Below are 13053 nucleotides of genomic sequence, written 5' to 3'. Positions count from 1 at the left end.
TAGGAACCACATGCATCTTAAATATTCCTTTCTGTCCACCGTTGGATTTGAAATAGCATGTTTTATGTGTCATGTTGAAGGATAACCATTTTAAAAACATTCAGTGAACTTGATTTTATGTTGGATTAAGAGTTCATACTGTTTTTGTTTTTTTTACATACAAACAAACACACACACAAAAACAATGTTGAGATGCAAAGTATTAGATTACAGGGTTTAAATGTAGGTCACCCTCCTAATAGGAGGTCAGGTCAGCATTAAATGTCCTGCTGGCAAGTACACGTCTCCCACATCTCCCTCTTTGTCTCAACACAATGGAGGCATTTCCATGATATTAGTGTTCAGACAGTGCTCCGATTAGAAAAGTAGGGTGGACACAAAACATCAACATCTGGAACCTCTAGAGCAAGGGTGCCCAATACGTCGATCGCGATCTACCGGTCGATCGCAAAGGTAGTGTGGGTAGATCGCATGGCATTAAAAAAAAAAAAAAAAAGAAAAATTAAAAAATAGACGTCAGCCTATCAGAGCAGATTGAGAACTGTCTGTCAGAGTTTGACAGACGCTTTCAAGACTTTGTTTTACTGGAGCCAGTCGCTACATTCATGTGCTACCCTTTTCGGGAAGATGCTGAGGCTGATTCACTTGCATCAAAAATTGCAACACTGTTTCACCTGAACTCATCTGGAGTGGAGGATGAGATTTTGACACTACAAGCTGACATTCAGCTTAAGTCCAGGGCTCATGGACAGTTCTGGAACTTACTCACAGAGGAAAAGTACCTCAACATGAGGAAATGTGCTACCTCCTTGACTGCATTATTCGGCTCCACTTATTTATGCGAGTCAGCCTTTTCCCACATGAAGATTATTAAGTCCAAATACTGTTCCACCTTGACTGATGATCATTTGGAAGTGTGCTTGAGGCTGGCTATCAGCAGCTACTGTCCGGACTATGCATCCCTGGCCGATTCCATTCAGTGCAAGTCATCAGAGTAAGGTAATGACAAAAAATGTACAGAGTTATATTGTACAATATGGGTTCATGCAGTTATGCAAGGTACACCAACATATATTGTACATATAAAGAATACTCAATATATTTATAAATAAATATATGTTTTGCATTTTTATAGTAGGTAGATCATTTTGACTTGGTCATTTTATAAGTAGCTCGCATGCTGAAAAAGTGTGTGCACCCCTGCTCTAGAGCAATCCAGTGCAATAAGTATTAGCTTTGAAAGCCTTACTATATAATACGGTAGGTCATCAACGTTAACATGATGACATGACTCATCCCAACGGTCAGCGACCCGACCCCGACTTCAACGACTGAATGGAAGATTAGCTTAGTGAAAACATCACCTTAACGGTTGGACTGTGTCCCATTTACGTTTGTTGTTCCTCTGAAAAGGTTGCTGTTATTGCATATTTGTCTTAAAATGGGCATACACTGTACCATTTTAGAAATGTTATTGTGTAACTCCTACTCCTACTGTACGAGTAGATGGTTTGCGATGTAAAGCCAAAGCTCACGATTTATGTGTTCACACTGTACGGTCCAATCGTCAGCCACGACCTGAGTGATCACACCGTACTTTGAAAACAGAAAAAAACACGCGGGTCGGCTACCTTGGGCCGATCTGGCTGTTGACAGTTGTCAATAAAGATTGTTTTGAAAGCTCCGATGCAGGTAAAGTTTGTTTTCTAGCAGAGGTCTGTAGGAGCAATGCTAACAAGGCAGAAACGTGCTGCCTTCATCATCTGTGCCATCCTGTCTGCTGAAACGTCTAAAAAAAAAAAAAAGAGGCAGCGGCGTAACGTTATATGGACTCGCTGTGGCGAGGAAGACGTGGACAGTATGGCTTGTACATTTTGCAGAGAGAACTGGAGGTAAGCTAGCTACGTTTTACTAGCGTCTGTAACTCAGCAGATATTATTATTATTATTATTAGTATATATTATTTTTTTTATTCCAACACACACAGAGGGAGAGAGACTTCATTCTCTGCTCAGGTAGACATTACTCCTCTATATCTTTATAAAAGACAATAGTTATTTTGGGATTTATACATTATTATTACATACATAAAAAAACAAGAAAAAAAAACGAAGCATTCTAATACTAATTTGGAGCTCGATTACTATGGCAATGGTTGAAGCTTCGAAGCCTTTGGGAGAGAATCGATGGAGAGAGAGAGCGTGTGTGAAGGACCGGTGAATATGAAGTTAGCAGTAGCATCACAGCTGTCATATACCTTCATGTGAGATGTCATGAAAGCATGGAAAAATAGATAGCTGCCAAGCCTACCTGAGAGCTGATGTCTTCTCGTCGTAGCAGGCGGATTGCAAGTCGAAGGAGTCCCACCACCGCCCTCTCCACCAAGAAGCAGCTCTCGTTGGGGTGGACGCAAAGATTGCAGAGGTGGTCTCGCATTGTCTGCCACACACACGACACACGGTCTCTACACACACACACACACACAAACAGAGAGAGAGATGCTCATTGTGTTAGAATGGCTACGACAGCACAACGTGACTGTGACGTGAAGATATCGACAGATTCTCCGTCCTACCGGTTCTCCATGACGATACGCAGCAACATCTCCAAGCAGAAGGCGGCATCCTCTTCATCATACGTCTCTTCATCTGGTGTGACTGAGATCAGAGCCTGAACGGGACAAAGCCGCTTTGGTTTATGACTGAACCGTGATGTAATAGGATACATTTATCCAAACTAAATATCAATACACAGCAAGACAACTATCAAATGTTGGTAAGAAATAATAATAATAATAACCTTCATTAGCTCCTGCAGAGATTCCAGCTGTAGAAATTTACTCTCTGTGATCAGCTTTTCTGGGTCACATTGCTAGAAAGACAGAAATAGAAAACTCAGTGATGTTGAGACATTTTATACAGTGAATACTATCTGAATGGGTGATGATGTCATTGTACAAATAATGCAGTCATAGAAAAATAGAAGGTAACGTTTTGATTCACGGGTCCAGTTTCCTTCTGTCTATCATACAGATATCAGTTGAGGGTATCTCGGCCTGCAGCAACACGCTTCGAAACTATTCATGAACAGACTGATAAATACACACCAAGCGATTCATAGAGAAGGAAATGATTTCTAGTTGTGTTTAGTAAAGCAGATAGGGACGTTGTTAAAATAAAGATTGGTTTGAAAGCTCCGAGGCAGGTAAAGATTGTTTGCTAGCAGAGGTCTGTACGGGTCACGATGCTAACAAGGCAGATACGTGCTGCCTTGATCATCTGTGCCATCCTGTCTGCTGAAACGCCTAAAAAAAAGAGGCAGCGGCGTAACGATATATGGACTCTCATGTGGTTAGGAATACGTGGATGGTATGGCTTGTCCATTTTGCAGAGAGAACTGGAGGTCAGCTAGCTACGTTTTACTAGCTATATCTATTGTAGCCTACATTGTTATCTTGATAGCTGCGCTCTGATTACTATAAAAAGAGGAGAAAAAAGGCGTTGGGGAGTCGGCTCTTAGCTCTGTTTCGACTGTGCGAGAGACATGTCAGAAATTCATCCGACTGCCCAAAGGCCAGTCCGGCGGAGTTAATCGGTCCTCAGTCCCCCCCCCCCGTACACTGCACGGCAAACGACGCCTGACGAAGCTGAAATTCGATCCAACTCTAAAATGAGTCGTGTGGCTCAAAATTCGGAACAGAAACGGGCTAAAATCGTACAGAGTATGCCCAGCTTAATAGTGATCATGCAGCAAGAACCCTGCAGCATCACATTGAAAACATGAGAGCTCTAAGAACTATCTATGTCATTTAAATACTTTTTTCCTTTGAAATGTATTTCTTTAAAAAAAATGTACGGATATGAAAACCCCTGATGTAACACATACATGTTTTATTATACATCACTCCACTTTGACTGTAGTACTGCCCCACAGACGAGCTGTCCTACAGTCTTTCCTTTTTGGTCATCTACATTAAGGATCCAGCACCCAGTCTTCAGGGTCTAATCTGGGGGTTGAGCGCGTTGTGTCTTCATTTTGTATTATACATCATAAATCATAACTTCAGAGTGTTTACTGAGTAGTACCTTTATGCAGAGGACGGCAGCCTGCTTGGCCTCCTGGTTTTCCGTGGACGGTCCTCTGAGTCCCGACTGCTCGGCTCCGCTCAACGTCAACCAGTTGACAAAACTCAACACCGCCGACTCACCGCTGACATGTAACAAAAAGAGACATCGGTCAAGATTGTTTCATGAAATACATGTTTCCTAATTATAGAAAGCTGGTCTCTTTTTCTAGGAATTAAGAGTGCTTTATAAAAACATTTAGAAGAGTGGAGCTTGGCTGGAGTGATGACACAAACACACACGATTGTTGCTATATCTGGAACGATATCATACTGTGATACCTTGACAACATTTTCTTTATTAGCTTCTAATGTAAATATATCAGCAGATGGAATTTGTGCATACCGATTTGAAGGCGTTTCCTCTCTTTGAAGAGATATCTTCCCATTCGGCTCCACAAAATCCTCCACCTGAGGCAACAACAAGCATAGTGTTGGAGCACTGAACAGTAGATGGCAGCAGAACATGTAGGATGCAGTCTCTTTCTACAACCCACCCCCACCACCCACCCCCAGACTGTCTCTGCAGTGTTATGACAAAGCAGACATCATCCAAGCACTGACAGAATGGAAAAAGTCCTGACCTCGACCATGGCTTTGGGCAGGAGCTCGGCTCTGAACAGCTGTAGCATGGAGTCCATGATGTTCTTCCACCCCTCCCTCAGGATGTTGCCGTGCCGATGGGCCAGGTCAAACACCGTCTTGGCTGCCGTCTGCGCTTTATTATTGCTGCCAAACACTGTAGGAAGGTTTTCCACGGACTGCACAGGGAGAGGACACAATGACACAGATACTGTATTTACACGTCTTAACTAATACGATTTGGTCTGTGATATATACATATATATATATATATATATATATATATATACTAGGGCTGTCAATCCATTCAAATATTTCATCGAGATTAATTGCATGATCGTCCATAGTAAATCGCGATGAATCGCAAATTAATCACACATATCTGTTCAAAATGTACCTTAAAGGGAGATTTGTCAAGTATTTAATACTCTTATCAACATGGGAGTGGACAAATATGCTGCTTTATGCAAATGTATGTTTATATTTATTATTGGAAATCAATTAACAACACAAAACAATGACAAATATTGTCCAGAAACCCTCACAGGTACTGCATTTAGCATAATACAATATATGCTCAAATCATAACATGGTAAACTGCAGCCCAACAGGCAACAACAGCTGTCAGTGTGTCAGTGTGCTGACTTGACTATGACTTGCCCCCAAACTGCATGTGATTATCTTATTATTAATAATTACATTATTATAGTACCCATTTTCATTAGAAACCATTTTCATTCACATATCTTGAGGCCATGTTCTTGATAAAGGCCATGCCAGTTTTTCCTTGGCAAAATATAGTGTAAGTTTGGAGTGTTATTTAGCCTCCTTCCCGACAAGCTAATATAGCATGATATTACCAATGGATTCCTCAGGTTTTATAGCTTCGTATGAGGCCAGTGTCTTCACTCTAGCTTTAATACTGAGCCCGCTACAACCTAAAAAACGCAAGTTGAGTAAATGCATTAAAGAAATTAGTGGCATTAAAAACGAATTTGCGCAAAAGTGTTATCGCGTTAACTTTGACAGCCCTAATATATAGACACACACACACACACAAAATTGGAAGAGAATGTATGAACATATCAGAGGAGGATGTCCCCATTATCAGATTTTCAAACATATGAGCTCAAACTATAATTAAAGCAATTAATTATTCTAACCTCAGGCAGCAAACTATATTTACTATTGTGTCTTTTCGTAGTTCAGGATAGGATCCTGTCATTTTACTGCACTATGTTCACATGTGAAAAATGTCAGCTTTAACTGCAAACTGGAGCAAAACTGATGTCCGCACTCTATAACGGTAAAACAAACTGGAGCACATCAGCATAACCTCACCTCACTGCTCAGAGTGGTGAACTTGCAGAGGGAGATGATCAAATTGTCGAAAACGTCACTGAAGCCGTAGTGAGCTGCTATCATTGCGCATTTCCTGCAATGACAGAAAAACATATATGACTGTAGTACACCTTAAAGTTTCAGTAGGCAACACGTTTTTGGCATCATTGGGAAAACAATTCCATAATAACCTTTCAGCATATTGTAATTCACTTCTGCACCTCCTCATGGCTCTGTTTTCAGGCTTTAAAAAATATAGCCCGTGACGGAGGACTTTGACCAATCACAGGTCATTTCAGAGAGAGAGCGTTCCTATTGGCTGTGCTCCGGCTGGTGGGCGGTGCTTGGTATTTCCTCAAGAGATCTCAACATGGCTGCCGGGTCACAAACTTTCTAATTTTACAGCTAAACAGTACACTACAAGATGGTTGTAAAAACATTTGAGGAGAGAAATAGGCATTACAGTAACAGAATATTGATTCATATTTGATCAGCGCTGCCTAGTTTGACCGTTTGATCAGAGTTCGCAATTGATTGACTCTTGGCTCTCATAGACGGCAGCTGGCGTTAGGAGCACCGGAGGACACCAGAGGACACAGAGGCACATGATTTTTTTCATATTACCTGTCTCATGCACTACTGTCAGGATATAGTGACCGTTTTATAAAAATAACTTTTTTTTAAAAATCATATTTGCTCCATTTCTACCCACTGCAGCTTTAAAAGCTCACAAAAGATCTAAAAATGGGTGGATGAATTTCAGCCAACCTAAATCTAAGACGCTCACTTCTCAGACCAATCAGTAAACTGGGGAAAGTGGTTTAAATTATGACAACTGGCCCCCTTAAGAAAGTCCTGAACTATTCAAGCCAGCCATTGTTGATATACATGATATAGATTTCTGTGGATGCTTGAGTAGAAATATGACAATGCTTCCAGTAGAGCCAAAGCGTTTTTTTCCACTTTACAAATTAGAAGCTGAGACCAATGACAGCCTAGGTAGTGCTGTCTTCATCTAATCAGGCTCAGTGAAAGTTGGATTCACATTATGGTTGGTCTGACAACGTACTTTACAATTTGCCTCTCATTTACCCATTGGTGGAGCTGCCATATAAGGCACTGGCCTGCCCATCGGGGGCAACTTGAGGTTCAGTGCATTGCCTAAGCACACGTTGACATGTTGTCAGGAAGAGCCGGGGATCAAATCGCTCTACCTCCTGAGTCTTCAGTCTTTCAAATCCTTATTCGAAGTATCTCGCTGCTTCCACCACTTTAGTTGCTGGCTATATTTGGAGCTTGTATACCTGAAGCCAGTGATGGCCTTCTGGATGATGTTGTCGTCCAGGCTCTTGTCAAAGACGTAGGAGAGGGCAGCGATGGTGGGACCCCAGGTCATGGTGAACAAGTCATGGTCGTAGCTGCCGGGCGGCAGGTGGAGGAAAACACCCTCAGATGTGGCACCGCGGTGTAGCAACACACTCCACACATAGTTATCCTTCACTAACCCCGACTGCTCATCTGGCATCACGATCTCCTCATTCCTGCAGAGGAAAAAAAAACATCTCAGCTGTAACACCAACTCACTCATGAATTAAGGCTCTGGAAAAGACTAGTAGAGGAAGCTTTGTCAGATCTTATGAGGTGAGTTATCGGGCCTTACATTGAGCAATATAAACACGGTTCTCTAAAAACAAGCAGTCTAAATTAAATGGTTTGACATTGACAAAAGTTTGAATCGGAAACAATCTGATCAAAGAATAAATTAACACAATTATGAATTTTGGGGGCGATCCAGATCATGATCTGGATTCAGGAATTTTTTGTAAGCATTACGATCAGCCAGAGCATTAAGACCTCTGGGTATAACACATGCACAGTGTAACTGATGACGCGTTGATGACGCATGACTACAACTGTAGAATCGGCTTTTTTTCACATTAAACTCGGTGAAATTCCAGTTGAGTTCGACCAAAGCACACCTGGTGATTGTTGGAAAGAGTAACAATGACGTACGTGAGTTTTATTTTGTTTCTGTTCAGTTTGAATGAAATGTTTTACGATGCTCCGCTACGTACAGCTGATCTACACATTAACAAAATCATACGTGGATGATGACGCAAGCTGAACGGAGAGGGGGCGAAGGTCTGCGCTCTCCGAGTGCCATTCTTGTTTCCTCATAAACCTCCAGTCAATCCTGTTGATGTATACTCTCTCTGTCAACCCCACATCAGAAAGTATTATGTCTAACCTTTACAACCTTATTTCAAAATTGCACTGCCCTACAATGGCGGCTATAAGAACAGCTGGGGAACAGGGCTTAGTTTCTACTTTTACGTATGACACATAGGACTCAATCCCGTACACTCCTCTTCCACGTGTGCTCGACATGCACTTTAGCAACTTAAAGTAGTCCGTCGTATCCATATATCTAAAGCCAAATGAGCTCCAACATACCCTAATGTGGACCCTACATGGGATAAATGTAAAAGTGTACCCCAGCCTCACTCCTTACACACGTACTCGTCATGTCCTTCTTTAGTTTTGGACATCATTCTGTCTTTCACACTATTTCAGAAACCCCTTCATCACCAAATCCAGCCAAATCCTTAGACCACCATTTATGGCATTGATCCAGACTTGGACTTTTGCCAAAACAAAACTGAACTTGTTGGCTTTTACTTCTTTACTATCTCGACAAGCTATCTTACTGAAGTGGAAGGATTCTCCACCTCCGTTCCCACTCACACTGGATTAGAGACTTGTATGAATCTGTAGAAAATCTGTTACGCTACCCGGCGAACAGAGAATACATTTACAAGTGTGGCGTCCCTTCTTGACATTTTTTATAAAACCCACTACAGTAATCTCTGAGTAGCTGTTTTTAATTGTTATTATTTAATTTATCTATGTATTTATTTATGTATTTTTTTGAAGAAATCTATTTATTTATTCATCTTTCTTTTTTATCTTATTCATTAATTTTCTATTTCTGTTATTTCTCAACTTACTTTTTCTGTTACTATTAAGGTATATTATAGATATTTTCTCTGTATTGTTGTCTATTATTTTGACTTTATGGATGTGTTGTGACACGGTTGAGCGTTGTTAGGAAAAACAAAATCCTTTTCCCTTTACATTATTGACAATTGTCAATAAAAAGACCTTTGAAAGAAAGCAAAATCCACTTCCAGATTCTCCAATATGAAGAGTTGCTGGTTTCATATATACAGTATATATATATATATATATATATATTGTGTGGTGGCAGCTTACTTGATAGCATTGTAGATATCCTCCAACATGTCCTGGTCAAAGTCTTTGTTTCCATTCACTCCCTTCAGATTTTTCTTGAATTGCTGTTTAAAGACAAAAACAGAGCAGTTAGCTGTGGAATAATAATTAAGCCTTTTTTTTCCCTGGTAGAAACTTTATTCAAACACCTCCCATGCTTCTGGGAAAAAAAATGGACGTTGGTCATTTTTCCACCACCAACGTGTCAGTCAGTGCATCTCGCCATGGGAGTTTAGCTCAGACACCCAAGCCTCTGGCATTCAGTGCTTCGTTAACTGAGCATCCAGCAACCAACAATTAAAGGGCTTTGTGTGGAAACACACTCGCTACTTAATATGCTTTAGTTGCAGTGTTAGGAAAACACAGGATTAGAGGCAAGAGCCTCCTGTAAATAAACATAACCACCCTGCGATGACTGACGACCTCAAGGCTCGCTTGCCTCGACTAGACGCCGGGGTTTGTCCTACTGGCAGGTAAGAAGAGGGGAAACAGGAGCTTCTCTGCAGGGACACACAGAGAAATAAACACCGGCACAGAGAGCCAGAGACCGGTAAGACGCCACCGAGGATCAGAACTCTATTATCTATTTCTATCTATCATGCTCATGCAGTATTACACTGTCACTGTCACCCTCGCACATATAGTCACTCCCTATCAGAGAGCAGCCGCTGGTAAAGTTAGCCAACACACAGGCTGCAGAATCAAGCAGCATGCTCTATTTTATGGACAAAATGAAGATTATACAACAGACCTCACCTGTACCTCACTGAACACGTCATCTCATTGTCAGATCCTTTGGAATAGGATCTGATTTACACACAGTGATGCTGGGCTTAGTTTTCAAAAATAACCCCCAATGCCAACACATGCTGTGGTGAATACTACACATTGCAAGCTGCTAAGTTACTGAAGTGCTAGGCGCCACTTTTATTGTCCCTCTCCAAACTATTATGTGGAAAGCCTCTGCCTGTTGTCTGAGCCTGGAAGGTCAACAAGCTTTCCGAACCGAACCGCAACTGACCTTTTGGGAATGTGTAGGGATAATTTAAACAACATACAACAGCAGCTGTATGATGAGGTATGACTCGACTCCAGAAAGATCATTTCTACTAAGTATGTGTATATAAAAGACAGAGAGAGAGAGAGAGAGAGAGAGAGAGAGAGAGAGAGAGAGAGAGAGAGAGAGAGAGAGAGCAAAGCAAGTGCTTGCTATTGTTTGTCAGTGAGAGTGGCCCACCCACAAACTGTTCACAAGTTGCCCAGAGACTCTGTTTAGTCTTCAGCCGCTGTCAATCAAAGACAGAAAAAACAGAGACGGAGACGGCAGATGAAGAGAGAGACAGAGAGAGGCTGCTAACCCCTACCTCCTCCCTCCCCCGCCTCTTTAGGATGAGTTCACCTCTCAGACGGACCACCACTGCCTACAGCTGTTGGCTTTTCTGAGCCACCAAGCTGCACCACAGAGGAATGTCATACCATCAGACACAGAGGCATGACCAGTGAGAGTACAAAATACATACTGTATATGAATACAGCACATATTTTTTTTTCTTTTCTGAAACAAATCTGCAAACTAATATTTGTTAAATACAAAGGTACATTCTTTTTACCTTGTTGTGCATCTTAGTGTCATTCAAGTTTTCATTCTGGTTTGTGCAGGACAAAGACACACTGAATTTTTTATTGGCCAAATGATGAGAAATGGAAATACGAAAGTCCCGTCCCTCGAATTCAGACTGGCCAAATCATAGCCTAGCATCGGCCAGCTCCAATCAGAGTCCGACAACTATCCGGCTCTTTTCCATGTTAGCTCTATGGCAGCTCCATGGTAGCTCTAAAGTAGCTCCATGATAGCTCCATGGTAGCTCCATGGTAGTTCCATGACAGCTCCATGGCAGCTCTAAAGTAGCTCTATGGTAGTTCTATGGTAGCTCCATGGTAGGGCTAAAGTAGCTCCATGGTAGCTCCATGATAGCTCTAAAGTAGCTCCATGGCAGCTCCATGATAGCTCTAAAGTAGCTCTATGGTAGTTCTATGGTAGCTCCATGGTAGGGCTAAAGTAGCTCCATGGCAGCTCCATGGTAGCTCTAAAGTAGCTCTATGGTAGTTCTATGGTAGCTCCATGGTAGGGCTAAAGTAGCTCCATGGTAGCTCCATGATAGCTCTAAAGTAGCTCCATGGCAGCTCCATGGTAGCTCTAAAGTAGCTCTATGGTAGTTCTATGGTAGCTCCATGGTAGGGCTAAAGTAGCTCCATGGTAGCTCCATGATAGCTCTAAAGTAGCTCCATGGCAGCTCCATGGTAGCTCTAAAGTAGCTCTATGGTAACTCCATGGTAATTCCATGACAGCTCCATGGTAGTTCAATGGTAGCTCCACGATAGTTCCATGGTAGCTCCATGATAGTTCCATGGTAGCTCCATGATAGTTCCATGGTAGCTCCATGATAGTTCCATGGTAGCTCCATAATAGTTCCATGGTAGCTCCATGATAGTTCCATGGTAGCTCCATGATAGCTCCATGATAGCTCCATGATAGCTCCATGGTAGTTCCATGGTAGCTCCATGATAGCTCCATGGTAGCTCCATGGTAGTTCCATGACAGCTCCATGGCAGCTCTAAAGTAGCTCTAAGGTAGTTCTATAGTAGCTCCGTTGTAGGTCTAAAATAGCTCCATGATAGCTCAATGGTAGCTCTAAAGTAGGTCCATGGTAATTCCATGATAGTTCCATTGTAGCTCCATGATAGTTCCATGATAGTTCCATGGTAGCTCCATGGTAGCTCCATAGTAGCTCCATGATAGTTTCAAGGTAGCTCCATGGTAGTGCCATGGTAGCTCCATGGTAGCGCCATGGTAGCTCCATGGTAGCTCCATGGTAGCGCCATGGTAGTTCCATGGTAGCTCCATGGTAGTTCCATGGTAGCTCCATGGTAGTTCCATGGTAGCTCCATGATAGTTCCATGGTAGCTCCATGATAGTTCCATGGTAGCTCCATGATAGTTCCATGGTAGCTCCATGATATTTCCATGGTATTTCCATGGTAGCTCCATGGTAGCTCCATGGTAGTTCCATGGTAGCTCCGAAAGCTTGACAGAGTAGCAGCGGAAGGAGGGGCTTAGCGAAGGGTCAATTTCCCAAATCACAAACACACACACACAAACATTGTCTCTTTTCTCCCTGCAAGACTTGAAACAAGCAGATTATTCGGCTTTTTGTATCAAGGTTTTACAAGAAGCACCTCTGACAGTTGGGCCGCAACAAAATGGAGAATGGAATTTCATTTGTGCTGCTCAAACCACAAAACATGACGTTTGAAATACTCAACACCGATCTTTCCAGAAGCAACGTCATGGTTACATGGACAACTCACTCACCTCTATAGTCATGGGGATATTCTGCTTGCGGACATTGTGGTTATGCTGGTCAGTGTTGAGCATTATGACGGCGTAGGCCAAGGCAAAGCCTGCATCGTTGGTCATGAAAGGGGAGCCGTTCACTTTCTACAAACACACATACAGAAGACACAATCAACAGTACATCATCACACCAACAAAGACTTAAGACTTAACAGCTAACTAGCCTATACAGTAGAGTGGAAAAGTCATTTACAGAGTCACTGCCTAAAATGACTCATCTACTCTTTCAAGGCCACTATTTGTGTGTATGTGGTCAGCCTAAGAAAAGGACATTATTAGAAATAGTTTCCAGGTCACATGGC

The 13053-nt window shown here is 42.1% G+C and overlaps 1 protein-coding gene across 8 annotated transcripts in view; it reads right to left on the bottom strand.

Annotated features, from left to right (window-relative positions):
* gbf1 (golgi brefeldin A resistant guanine nucleotide exchange factor 1) overlaps positions 1-13053 on the bottom strand; it is a 107269-nt gene that overhangs the window by 15820 nt on the left and 78396 nt on the right. For all 8 annotated transcript variants that reach the window (XR_005208671.1, XR_005208670.1, XM_037783351.1 and 5 more), the window contains 10 exons: positions 12710-12835; positions 9320-9402; positions 7351-7587; positions 6047-6140; positions 4708-4884; positions 4470-4534; positions 4086-4209; positions 2800-2871; positions 2576-2670; positions 2311-2464 (listed from right to left, as the gene is read on the bottom strand). Coding sequence is in view for 6 of the 8 variants with exons in the window: in XM_037783351.1 (XP_037639279.1) it covers positions 2311-2464; positions 2576-2670; positions 2800-2871; positions 4086-4209; positions 4470-4534; positions 4708-4884; positions 6047-6140; positions 7351-7587; positions 9320-9402; positions 12710-12835 (1227 nt within the window). In the remaining 2 variants the exon portion in view is untranslated. The remainder of the gene's footprint in view (positions 1-2310; positions 2465-2575; positions 2671-2799; positions 2872-4085; positions 4210-4469; positions 4535-4707; positions 4885-6046; positions 6141-7350; positions 7588-9319; positions 9403-12709; positions 12836-13053) is intronic.

The sequence above is a fragment of the Sebastes umbrosus genome, chromosome 10 (assembly GCF_015220745.1).
Source record: "Sebastes umbrosus isolate fSebUmb1 chromosome 10, fSebUmb1.pri, whole genome shotgun sequence".
Lineage (NCBI taxonomy): Eukaryota > Metazoa > Chordata > Actinopteri > Perciformes > Sebastidae > Sebastes > Sebastes umbrosus.
The sequence above is the reverse complement of the archived record's forward strand: the minus strand, read 5'-3'. Positions and strand labels throughout refer to the sequence as shown.